This window comes from Tupaia chinensis, unplaced genomic scaffold (assembly GCF_000334495.1).
Source record: "Tupaia chinensis unplaced genomic scaffold, TupChi_1.0 Scaffold000183_1, whole genome shotgun sequence".
Lineage (NCBI taxonomy): Eukaryota > Metazoa > Chordata > Mammalia > Scandentia > Tupaiidae > Tupaia > Tupaia belangeri.
This window is the reverse complement of record NW_006159658.1, coordinates 1,110,341-1,123,928: the sequence shown is the minus strand read 5'-3', so window position 1 is coordinate 1,123,928 and position 13,588 is coordinate 1,110,341. Positions and strand designations below refer to the sequence as shown.

Here is a 13,588-nt window from a genome sequence, read left to right as displayed (position 1 = left end):
TTGTGTTTTGTGGCCGCTGGTGCAGCAGCCTGGAGCTGGCTCTGGCTGTGGCCGGCTGAGAACATGCTAAAGGGCAATGAGGTCTCAGTCTAATTTTTTGTTCCTGATCACCCGTGTCACCTTCCTGTGTATGAGCCACCCTCCACTGCCAAGGCCGGACCCCGGCACCTAGCTATGATACTGATGGGTTCTCATCCCAGAAGGGCTCTCTTCTTCACTTAGATGGCTTTGTTCAAAGCTGGGCATGAGAGGGCCAGCCAGTGCTGTAGCAGTTGAGACAACTGGATCTCATACGGCCGACCTCGCAGTTAAAATTCTAGATCCAGCAGCTTGAATAACAAGCCAGGTGTGGATGTGTGCATGCCCAAAGTCCTGAAAGGAGGGAGAGACAGATGAGAAGGGATCGCATGGTGAGCATTCTCTAAGGAGAGTGCTTTCTTACTTTGTCACTCTTTGTAAAGTTGTGCATGATAAAAAGTTTGCAGATTTAATAATTTCCTTTTAGAATTTCACAGATGCATTCATTGCTTTTCTGATTACTGACAGTGACTTTTTTATGCTTTAATTTTTTTCCTACTCAATACTCTTCCCTGTTAAATACTAATAATTTATGAAATATTTCAATGTTGGAAGAACGAGCTGATATTTCAGGCTGAAATATTTTCATTCTTTCACCCACACACTCACATATTATATATATATATATATATATATGCATATATATACACACACACACATATACACACATGCACATATGTAAAAAATATACATATATATTATATATATATATAACACAACATCTATATATAATACATGGATATATTCTTAAATATATTCTTTTTTTCTTTTTAAAGTTTTCCCACAGGAGTGTACACTTGCTGGAGAGAGACAGAGAAAGAAGAGCAATAGGAGGAAAGTGAGAAAGCACCCACATGGGGAACAGTCACACTGCAGTCTCTTCCGCATTTTTCCCTCCTGCTGGGGATTTGGGCATGCATGCATATGCACCTAGCATGTGTTTTAAATAGTTGCCTAGACCACATTGTTGCACATGTGGAATCCAGTTGTGTTAACCACCATGCTACCAGCTGGCCTGAAGTTATATTTTTAACGCCACATTTCTTCTGGGGAAGGTTAGTTTCACTGAAGCAGGAAGAAGCAGAATGGAAAGGTTTAGGGGCCTCTCCTATTATTGAAAGCCAGCTGCCTCAGCACCAGTATCTCAAAATGAGAAAAAGTGCCTTCTTAGCCAACAGACACTCAGCTGTCAGTCAGGGCTCCTGGGTCCATCATCTGTCAGGAAGTACCTGCTCCTCCTGGGAGTTGATCACCAGCAGATGAGCCCCCATTCCAGAGCAGTTCTTCTCACTCTCTTGCCAGGATTTTTGCTCAGTTGAAACAAAGTAGCAACTGGAGCCAAAAGACTTCCAATTCTTTGGGCAGCAGCTCCAGACTCTCTCTGTAGTAAGAGGTGGGACATCTAAGTGTAATATAAGAAAACTGCTATTATAAGTGTGTGCATTATTAAAATTAAGGACCAATGGAGACCACGTGGAAGCTGGAACTCCCATCCCCATCCGATGGCACAAGGAGCTTCCCACCACTCAGTGTTAAGGAGGCCAAGTCAGCCTCTATCAGGCAATAAAAGAGATAGGGTCCCCTGTCTCCCTCTAGAGTGGGATCAGGAAAAGCCAGCAAAAACATGTTTGAATAAGATCCAGACCCTAAGAACATAATGCAAAAATATCCAGGATTCAGTAGAATAACTCTTCCTACCAAAACCTAGAAAGTTCTCAAGTTTACTGCAAAATGATCATCAATGAATACCAACAACCAGGATAACAAACATGTTAAAATCCTCGGACAAGGATCATAAATCTGTACAATAAACATGCTTCAATAAGAAGCATTCATGAAACAAATGAAAATATAGAAAAACTCAGTGAAGAAATAGAAAATATAAAGAAGAACCAAATAGTAGTTTGAGAATGGAAAACCATTGCCACCAAAATGAAAAGGTAAGTGAATAGGCTCAAGCACAGAATAAAGGGGAGGAAAATCAGCGAATTGTAAGACAGAGCAATAGAAACTGCTCATAGAACAATAGAGACAAAACAGACTCTCATATAATAATTAGTAATTCTAATTGTGTATATACAAAATAACACAGCTACAAGACATGTAAAGTAAAAACTGATGCAACTGAATGGAAAAATTGAGAAACACACATTTATGGGTGGAGATAATAGCATCTCTCTCCCCACCACTGGTAGAAAACTACACAGAGGGACCAGCTGGTGGTATGGTGGTTAGGGTGCCTGAATCTCATGCTACCTGGATCCAGGACTTGACCATGTAGTCAGTCATGGAGATCCAGCACCATGCCTCCAGCCAGTCCCAAATGTCAACAAATTTAAAATAATTGAAATCAAATAGAAAATGTTCTCCAACTATGATGGAAGTATCTAACAATCAATAAAAGAAAGAAAACAGGAGAATCTGCACACACTTGAAACTAAACAACACACTTCTAGTATTCCATGGATCAAATAAGAAATCTCAATGGAAATTTAAAAATATACATTGGGGTCAGCAGGTGGCCTGGTGATTGGGGTGCTGAACTACCACGTGTCAGATCACAGTTCAAGTTCCAGACCTGGTGGCTTGGTTTCTCACTTCCCCTCTCACTCCTTTCTCTTTCTCTCCAGCTTTCTCTGGTGAATGAGTGTGCTATGTAGCAAATTACAAATTAATAGTAAATAAAATTAAATAAGTAATTTTCTTAAAAAAGAAAAAATATATTGAACTGAATAAAAGTGAAAATATATCAAAATTTGTCACATGCTACTTTTCAGTAAGGAACCAAGGCCTCTCAGAGAAATGACTGATTCTATGATAAGAATGAGAAATATACAATATGATTCTGGAGCATTTTGTAATTCCAGGAAGGAAGAAAATGATAAATCAAAGCCAAACCGAATAAAAACACATTGATGGTAAAACAGAAAAGGGTATAGTAACCAATAAAAAGGCTCCCAGTCACCAAAACTGGAGCAAAAATAATAAGTAAACTAGTATTGGAATATAATCCAAAGTATAAACAAATACCCATGTCACATGCAGATATAAAGAAATAATTGAATAAGTTAATAAATGGGATAGAATTTTTAATAAGTTTTATAGACACATGCGATGGTTAATTTAATGTGTCACCTCATCTGGGCCATGGTGTCCAGATTGGGCATTTTGCACCACATAGTCTTGATCTAATGCATTTCAGCTGAAGATCTGAATAGAAGAAAAGGGTAACCTCTTCTGAGCAAGAGGAAATTCCTTAAAAGCCTGCATCTGTAGACATGAGCTCTTCCTTGTTGTGCAGCACACTGTCTTCGGTCTCAAGCTGTGAGTCCATCCAGGGTCTCCAGCTCCCCACCTACCTACAACAAATTTTGGAGTGCTCAAGCTTCTACAATTCCACAAGCCAGTCCCTTGAAAAGAGATATCTTTCTATCCGGGTATCCTATTGGTTCTGTTACTCTGAAGAATCCTGACTAATAAATTCTACCCTAATAGATAAGGAGCAAATTCCTCAATCCTTTAGTGTGAGTTGTGCATAGCAGCTTTCTTCCAAAGAGTATAGTATGACAAAGAGGGAAAGAAAAGCAAGACTACAGTGGAAAAACCTCACAAATGCTGTCTTAGCCATGTGATCGAGACCAATCAATAGTCCAAATCATTTTGATAGAATAAACCTTTATAGTAACCTTCCTCCTAGAAACAAATAAGTTCAGTCTAGTCATGAGAAAAACACCAGGCAAATTCTAACAGAGGGCATTTTTTTTTTCTTGTCACTGGAGAGACAGAGAAAGAAAATGAGAAATTATCCCCTGGGGGTATGGCCATGCCACAATCCCATCTCCCCCATTCTTCCCTTGGGATTTTGGGGATACACACACACACACACACACACACACACACACGCCGCGCGTGATTTATAAACCACTTGGTCCAGAACTCGAACTGTGGTCAAGGCCACCAAAAACAAGAGAAGTCTGAAAAACTATCACAGACATGAAGAGGGTAAAGTGACATGACAAATACAATGTCGTAGATGGGATTCTTGTACATAAAAAGAACATTAGGCATAAGCTAAAGAAACTAGAACAAATTATAAACTTTGCTTAATGAGAACATCAATATTAGTTCATTAAAATGTATCATACTTGTGTAAGAGGTTAACAATAGGGGACATTGTATGAGCAGGTTGGAGGTAAAATGGAATATCTGAATTATCTGCTAAATGATACACACACACACACACACACACACACACACACACACACGCCTGGCATGAGTTTTAAACCACTTGGTCCAGAACTCGAACTGTGGTCAAGGCTACCAAAAACAAGAGAAGTCTGAAAAACTATCACAGACATGAAGAGGGTAAAGTGACATGACAAATACAATGTCGTAGATGGGATTCTTGTACATAAAAAGAACATTAGGCATAAGCTAAAGAAACTAGAACAAATTATAAACTTTGCTTAATGAGAACATCAATATTAGTTCATTAAAATGTATCATACTTGTGTAAGAGGTTAACAATAGGGGACATTGTATGAGCAGGTTGGAGGTAAAATGGAATATCTGAATTATCTGCTAAATGTTTCTGTAAATATAAAACTGTTCAAAAGTAATCTACTAATATTTTTAGGTTTTTGCTATAGGTCACATGCCAAAGAGAAAGAGAGACAGAGAGACAAAGAGAAGGAAAGTGAGAAATCATCCCTCCAGGGGATGGCCATGCCACAAGCCTTCCTCTTCCATGTTCCTTTTGGGATTTGGTGCATACCTATACATGTACCTAGCATAATTTTCATACTCCTGGGCCCAGAACTCAAACTGTGGTCAACCATATGGGAATCTGGTGGCTTTTCTACGTCATCTGTTGGCCAAGTAATCCATTAATTTTTAAAATTTAACTCACATCCATAATACAATTTCCATCACCATCATTTTCATGAAATGATTTTAACTGTTTTGCCAGGAAAAGATCAAGTGTGCACAGGAAATTCAGAGAGACACAAAGGCTGAAGGAATCCAAAAACATGAAAACTTTTTCATAGATAAGCTCTATTTCCTTAACAGAACATTTAAAATATACACATAATAATTTCAAGTCCTGTGTATTTGTGCACTTGTAGCCATAATGATCATGAGACTCACTTTCTTAATATGATCTACTTGAGAACCTTATTGAAAAGATTGACTTGGTGTCCTTACATGGGAGAGTCAACAGTTGAATTCTAGGTGCATTATTTTTACCTTGCATGGTCCTATTTTTTTTTAGGCACTCCAATGCTGTGTGAATTGGTTCTTTTGTAATTCTTTTCTTTTCAGATAGCTGAGAATATTTTTGAAAGAAAACTGCAAAAGAGAATAAAGACCATTCATTTTCCTGGGAGCATTACACTTTTGCTTGTCACTGTTCCTTTATACATTCTTTACTGAAACAAAATCTACAAATGTACCAATTATTTGAGTGGAAGGATTTTGAGTACAAAATATTTCACATCACCACCATCGTTAAGGTAATCCTAATTCTACTGATTTTGCAACTATAGATATATCCAAGAATAACTGAAGAATTAGTCGGTCAAAGAAGATTCAACTGATAAGTGACTAAGAAAATGCGGTATATACGTGCAATGCTATACAGCTATTTAAAAGGACAAAATCCAGTTATTTGAGATTAAATGAGTGAAGCTAAAGGATATTATGTTAAGTGACATAAGCCAGGTGCAGCAAAAGAAATACCACATGTTCTCCTTTGTATATGAAAGCTGGAAAAATTGGCTTCATAGGAATGGAGAGATGTAGAATGACTTCTGGAGATGGGAAGGAAGAGAGGGAGACTAGGAGGACTTTTGTTATGGAAACAAAATTGCTGATAGGAGGAATAGTGTCTAGTGTTATAAAATACAGAGCAGTGAACGCAGTTTACAACAACATACTGTGTACCTCAGAGTAGCTAAAAAAAAAAAAAGAAAAGGAGTATTTTGACTGTTCCCACACAAAATAATGACAAAAGATAGAGATGATGGGCATACTAATTACGCTGATTTAATCATTATACATTATATTCATGTACTGAAAAATGACCTTGTACTACCCAAAAATATGTAGGATTATAAAATGTTAATTTTAAAAATATTTTAAGATAAAAGAAGACATAACAGTGTCATTATACTGGATCTAAAAGGACATATCCATATTCCCCTTGCATACTTAACGCATGCAAAGGCCAAACATTGTAGACGGGGAGTGCTGGGCAGTTAAACACTTGCATTTAGGATGTAAACACCCTGGGACTTTGCAGCATGGTGGGGAAGGATTAGCTAGCTCTAAGGAGTTCTGAGTTACCTTGGAGAATGGAGAATATTAAAACATTTTAAAAATAACAAATCAACACTGAACAAGAAAACATTCTTTCTTCTTCTGTCCTTTACTCTCTCTTCCAGAACTGGCTACTACTCCTCAGCACATCAGCATTTTCATGTCTGTCCCATTTAACACTAACTTACCTCTCGCTATTGAAACAGATCTCTCTCTCTCTCTCTTCTTGAGGTTTTTGCCATAGTATGAATGTGGCCACCAGAGAGAGAGACAGTGAGAAGCAAAGTGAGAAATCACCCCTTCTCCTCCACAAGGGGAAGGACCACACCACAATCCATTATCCTCCATTTTCCTCCTGGGATTTTGGGTACTCATGTTCATGCACCTGGCATGATTTTCAAGCTGCTGGGTCCGGGACTCAAATTGTGGTTGGCCATGTGGGAGTCCAACACCATAACCACTATGCCACCTGCTGGCCCCCAGATTTTTCTCTTTACTCTAGCTCCCAATTGTTCTTTCACCCACCACATTACTGCCTTTGCTTCCTCTACTTCACTACAACCATCCTTGAAATGGATCATCAATGATGCTCTAGCGCCACTTACTATTTGTGTTCTTATGTGACCTATTGCAATACTGGGCCCCTGTTTTCTTGCATCTTAGGACATGACTCTTGCCTGTTTTTGCCTCACCTTTCTTGCTGCTGCTATTATACTTTTCTGTCCACTAAACGCACTCTCTGAGTGATAGCCTCTACTCCCATGGCATCATCTACCACATGTATTGGAATGACTTTGAAAGTTGGGGCTTCTCTTCTGGTAGAGATAAAGATGTCTTTCGCTAGACCTGTCTATTGGAGGTTCTCACAGCTATATAAAACTCATCATGCCCAAAACACAAATTACCATCTTCCAACTCAAACAGGCTACTACTCATTCTTTATTGTCTTCACCTTTTAATAACTTTATAATTGCTAAGTTTTCTGAGTCATAATACTAGAGTCACTTTTTATTTCTCTGGGCTTTTTATTTCCCAGCTCTAAAACCATCAACCGTCACCTCATTAATTCTACCTCCTATAAATCACAGAGCTACTTCCTCTTCTCTTTCTTCACTAACATTAGCTTAGATTAGGTTCTCACCATTTCTCAGTTGGAATAATGTGTTAGCTTTATAACTTCTCTTTGGCTCAAATCATGTCTTAATATATTAATTTCCCACACCTCTGCAAAAGACATAGGTCTATAAAATAAATTTGATGATATATTTATTAATTTTTTCCTTGAAATTCTTAAAGGGGCCCAGCAAATGGTTAAGGCACTAGATCCCACATGGTCAACTCTGCAGTTCAAGTCCTGGACTTGGCAACTTGAAAAACACGCTGGGCACATTTGCATGTGTGCCCAAAATCCCTAGAAGAGAATGGAGGAGAAGGAACTGCAACATGGCCATCCTCCCTGGGGGGTGATTTCTCACTTTTCCTCTCTCTGTCTCTCATACAGTGAGTACACTGTATGCCATATGGCAGAAATCTAAAATAAATAAAAAGTTAAAACTCCTTTATGTTATGTACCTCAAAGTAGCAAAAGTATGTGGCAAAACATAGACCATCTATCTACAATGTTTTACAATACGTTATTCTATTTAGCCAGCATTTATTGTAGAAAACTATCCTTAAATACAACTCATTCACTGTGTATAAATGTTGTGGTACACATTCCTTATAGTGAAGTGTTAACACATCACATCTTAATTATTTTAGCAAAGCAGTATATTTTCTGTATTTAAAAAGTTAACTTAGCTTTTCAAATATATTTGCAAGTACACTTTCCCATTTGGCTCTATGGTTTGTTGCCCACCTAGCTGGATATGTAACGTCAGCTCATCCTAAGGCTGTCCACATTCTTAATTTCCATAAGTGTTCATTTTAAGTAAAGTGCTCATTGTGAATAGGAATTTATATTTTGGACGTGATTGACCTATCTACAAACAAAGATTAGGAATTGCTTTATGATAAAATGCTCCTAGAAGTCTTAATTGTGTTTATTTTAAAAAAAATAAAACTTGTAACATTAGACTTGTGTGCATGGAAGTAATTAAGTTACATCGTTATTGTAGTTTAAAAGTTGTACATGCTAAGACATATTTTGTTTTCACTGTATGTTGTGACTGCATGATCTCTTCTCCATCTCAAAATAAGCATGAATAAAATTAGATTAAAAGAAAAAAATTTCATCCTGACTGTGGTGCATTGTAAAAATGGTGATAATTTTCAACATTCTTTGTATTTACACCTTTTACAATGTGATCTTGGAGGTTCTCTAATCAAGAAATGGGGTATATTTCTCTACCACTTTTATCTGGAATCCTATATGCCTGCATTTCGCTAACAGAATGTGCAGAAGCTATTCTGAGCCACTTCCAACTTCAGACTTCAAGGGGCTTTGCTGCTGCTCTCAAACTTGGAAGCCTGCAAGATACAGTGTGAACAAACCCAGGCCCCAGTGATAACTGCTGAGAGCAATGTGGCCCAACAGCTCCTGTCATCCAGCTGCCTTCCTCTTCCTCAGAAGCCGAGCTGCCTGTGACCAGCACTCGACTCACCCATGAGTGAGTTCAGCCTGGACAAGAGGAACCCAAATGAGATGAGTCCAAATTTTCTAACCACAGAATCATGAGCTAATACACAGATGTTGTTTATATATATATATATGTGCTTATCATGTGCCCAGCGTGAGTTTTAAGCCAAGTCTGGGTCTTGAACCGTGGTTGACTACATGGGAGTCCAGCGGCATAGCCATTACGCCAACTACTGATCCCCAGATGTTGCTTTAATTCACTAAATTTTAGATTGGCTAATTAAATAGCAACAGATAATACATAAAATAACCTGTAGGAAAAACAAAGCACACTCTTCAATGGCATACCACACTCTTTAGGAACTGAGTTCTGTTTATCTGTCCCACCTACGACATCGTTTCTTAGTTCTTCACTTAGCCCTGTATGTCCCAATCATGCATTACCTCTAGTTACCCCAAAGTTCTCTATGCTCTCTCATATCTCTGCATCATTCTTGTAGACAGAGCTATAGATGCCACCTCCTCCAGGAAGCCCATCTCAACCTCCTGTGCTTACTTTTACCTGCCCAACACTTGCATACGATGTTGTGTCATTTCCCTATACATCCCCTAACTCTCTCGAGAGCAAGAACTGTGGCTTGCACAGCACTTGTCATACAGTAGCTAGCCATTACTGCTTAAGAAATGACCAAATGAATAAATAAAGCATCTACTCAAATACATACTAGTTTTTGTATCTTCAGAAACGTTAAGTTCTGAAAGCCAAAAATATGCAGGGATATATCTGTTTGCTAAGTTGGCTTTTCCATCTCAAAAGTCTTGGGCAGGATAGAAATCATTTGAGGGGTATTCCATGAAGAACACATCCTCGAATATTCTCTCCCATTTCATCTTGTCCCAGAATACGTGTTTGTGCACTCAAACATGACGAGGCTTACACATGCTATTAGGGAAATACAGATGTGTTCTCACACAGTGTCTAAGTACAGAGATGATGCCCTGTAGATTTACTCTACAACACAAACACACATATAGTCACATATCATTCAACTTCTCTAAAGAAAATAGGTTCTTTTATTTTTATAGTACAGTAACTAAGATCAATAAAGCTCTAAATTTCCATTTAATTCCCAGAGAAACTCTTTTTCAGATTTCTTGATAAATCAAACACTAAAGGGCCATGTCTAATGAATACTTTCTCTTCACGTAAAGCAGACATTGCCTGTTGATTCAGTAGACATACTTACTGATAAAAGCAATACAGAATGAAATTGTCAACAGTAGAAATATCAGCAATGAAGCAAAAAGTAGCTTAGAAAAACCATGATTACTTTTGTGAGGGGTGGTGTTCTCCTCGAGTGCTGAAAGAAAAACCAGATTAGTTTACTCAGTATTAAAATTTATCTTTGCTTCCTTTTCTACTTTCTCTTCTCCATTTTATTGGACAACATGTAATTTTAATGGTATGACATTTCAAATAATGTGAAAGTAGAAATAGCAAGAAAATGATGTTCACTGTAGGAAGTTTAGATACATATGTAAAAGCACAAATGTGCACTACCATTGAGAATAACTATTGTTAATATTTTGATATATATCCTGCCAGCTATTTTTAAAACTATAGACATAATGCACATTTTTCCATATGAGTGCCACACCGTAAATACTGATTTCTACCTACTCTTATTTTGACACTAAATCATGTTAATTTTTCATATGCCCATTTTTTTCTTCTTTAACACTATGGCTGCAAAGCATCTCATTATACATTCTTAAAAAACTTCTATTTTATTTACTTGAAATTATATAATAGTGGATAAATCTTTATAATGATCAACTATTACATCTTTAGGATAAGGTCTTTTTAGTCATATCTGCTTAGTAAGAATCTTCAGGTTATGATATATTTCCAAATGAAGTGAATAACAACCTCAGTATCAGTAATTCAGTTATACAAACAAATACATACACACACTGACATAGATTCATATGTGGAAGAATTTACACAAAATTACAAAATAAGATTTTCTCTAGAGAATACGTATAATTTAAATTCTTATATGTCTTATATGTCTCTGGTTATTTTTTTTTCCTAATGACACTATGATCTGTATGATAAAGAAATTATGTAAATTGTTTAAGTAAAGAAAAAAGACTATTTCCTCTAGGGATGACTTAGAAGCATAACAATTTCTACCCTCTGTCCCACAGCTTCTCACACTCTGGGTGCCCTTTTTCCTCTTTTGCTTAATATCCAAGATTACACATTACTGTCCAAATTACCTTTTGTCTGTTCCCAAACTTAAATGGGTCTGTTTTAGAGTTAAAATACGTCTTCTAGGACTCATGTGATCGACAGACACAGCTGGTCAGAGAACCAACGGCTAATATCACCACTGCCTTCTTTATAAGCCCACTCTCCCTCCGTCCCATCGTTAACTCTGATCACCAGAAAATATCTTTACCTGCAGGAAAGACTGAGTTGGGGATTGAGCCTGTGGATTCATTTTTAAACTTCACTTCAGCATAAGTGATTTCTGAAGCCATTATTAGAAGAGTTCTGTATTTTCAGGAAGTCAGTTTCACATCTTCCTTAAAACATCTTCTGAATGAGAACCAAACATTGTGGTAAATTGTCCACTGTCTGTCACTCGATTAAGTAAGGGCAGAAACACTAAGCAGGCAAGTTCTTCTGAGGAGTATCTCATGAGAACTGAAAACCAAAATGCTAAAACCCACAGACAGAGATCCAGTGCCCAGAAGCAGCACAGAAGGAAGACAGCCTTTAGACATCTGCACATAAGGCTCTGTAAACATAACAAACGTGAGAACCCAAAGAGGGGGAAAGAACTGGGAAGGACAAGAAAAGAAGAACTTAGTGTTACAGAAGTCTTTCCTGAGCCCTGCACACTCTGAACTCACCAGCAAAAATAAATTGTGTACTTCTTCATGCAGAAGTAATGATACTTTCATATCAACCAGCATGAGCAAACACTTGTTCATATTGCATTCACCTCACCATTTTTAGCTGATCAGGAAACTTCTTGGAACCACATTCTAAGAGGATCATTGAACCAAAACTCACATGACAGTCCCCACCCCTACCTGTGACTTTCAACAATCAGCTTCCTCTAGTACAGTGGGGGCAGGCAAAGTATAGACCTTAAGCCTTCTGAAGTGGCTCCTCGGTGCTCTCTGCTTTTCCTTGCCATTATCTAACTCCATCATGAATATCCCTTTATTTTGAGGCTAGTTATATCCAGAGCTCCAGAAAGCAGTTCTCTTTACTGTATAATGGAAGAGGAGACTGAACTTTATTTCACTGTGTTCTGTCCTGTTACTCCCCACACCTCTTCAACCGAGCTGTACAGATATACAGGACTGTGTTGCAACAAGAATAATGAAGGGGATCACAATGTACAAGGAACTAACCAACTATAAAATGTGACTTTTTTATGAAGACCAAGAGAAAAGAACTTCAAAAACTAAATTTTTCCAAGAACCGCTGAAGACTATCTGCTTAGACTTCACACTCCTGTCCCCCAGATCTAGCCAGTCTCCACACACCAAGTTTCTAGACAGGTCTAGGTGCACAGTAGCCAAATATCTGAATAATTTAGGGTCAGATTAATCCTCAATTTCCATTGAATCTGCTGCATAAAGGGAGAAAAACAGTACTGTTAGAGATTGTAGATCATATCCTCTGCATGCTTCTGACTGCTCAGACTTAACTAGAAAAACTAGGAAAAAAAGTATAATCTATCAGATGACCAGAAACCACCACAGAGGCACAAGAAATATGAGAAACCAAGAAAATATCTCTCCCCTAAGTGAAAAGAATAACTCCTCATCTTCCCCAGACAATACAAGGGAACTCATGAAAATGTCAAATAAATCATTTAAAGTACTCATAGTGACAAAGCTAAAAGAGATGCAAGAGAAGAGAGACAATTAATTCTGGAAGATGCAGGAGAAAAGAGACAACGAGTTCCAGGAGTTGAGGAAGGTCCTATATGATCTGAAAGAAGAAATACACACCATAAATAAGAATCAAATGAAACTATTAGAGATGAAGGTTGTAATACAGGAAATCAAAACCTCCCTTGAAAATATTAAAAGCAGATTAGATCATGCAGAAGATCAAATCTCAGATGTAGAAGACAGAACCTCTGACCTAGAAAAATTCACCAAAAAGACTGAGAAAATAACCCCCCAAAAAGAGAATAACATAAGAGTAACACTAGATACCATTAAATACCCAAAAATCTGAATAACTGGTATCCCAGAAGGTGAATAAACTAATAAAGGCATTGATCATCTATTCCATGAAATCTGGAAGAGCTGAGAAAATAACCCCCCAAAAAGAGAATAACATAAGAGTAACACTAGATACCATTAAATACCCAAAAATCTGAATAACTGGTATCCCAGAAGGTGAATAAACTAATAAAGGCATTGATCATCTATTCCATGAAATCTGGAAGAGCACTTTCCAAACCTAGAGAGACACTCAAATATCTAGTCCCAAGAAATACAAAGGAGCCCACATAGAATCCATCCTAGAAGATCTTCTCCAAGGCACATCATAGCCAGATTGACCAAAACCATAGACAG

General features: G+C 37.7%; 1 protein-coding gene across 5 annotated transcripts in view; it reads right to left on the bottom strand.

Annotated features, from left to right (window-relative positions):
• Positions 1-11,864, bottom strand: part of LOC102489455 (C-type lectin domain family 4 member A-like) — a 16,230-nt gene extending 4,366 nt beyond the window's left edge. Inside the window, exons 1-4 of one of the 5 annotated variants that reach the window (XM_027771102.1) lie at positions 11,440-11,864; positions 10,306-10,335; positions 5,326-5,427; positions 1,308-1,480 (exon numbers count right to left, since the gene is read on the bottom strand). In XM_027771102.1, coding sequence (XP_027626903.1) covers positions 1,308-1,480; positions 5,326-5,427; positions 10,306-10,335; positions 11,440-11,521 — 387 coding nt within the window. In that variant the 5' untranslated portion in view covers positions 11,522-11,864. Of the gene's footprint in view, positions 1-1,307; positions 1,481-5,325; positions 5,428-10,221; positions 10,336-11,439 lie in introns of all 5 variants that reach the window. The other 4 variants (XM_027771101.1, XM_014587096.2, XM_027771103.1 and 1 more) reach the window with 4 other exon arrangements.
• Positions 11,865-13,588: the final 1,724 nt, after the last annotated feature.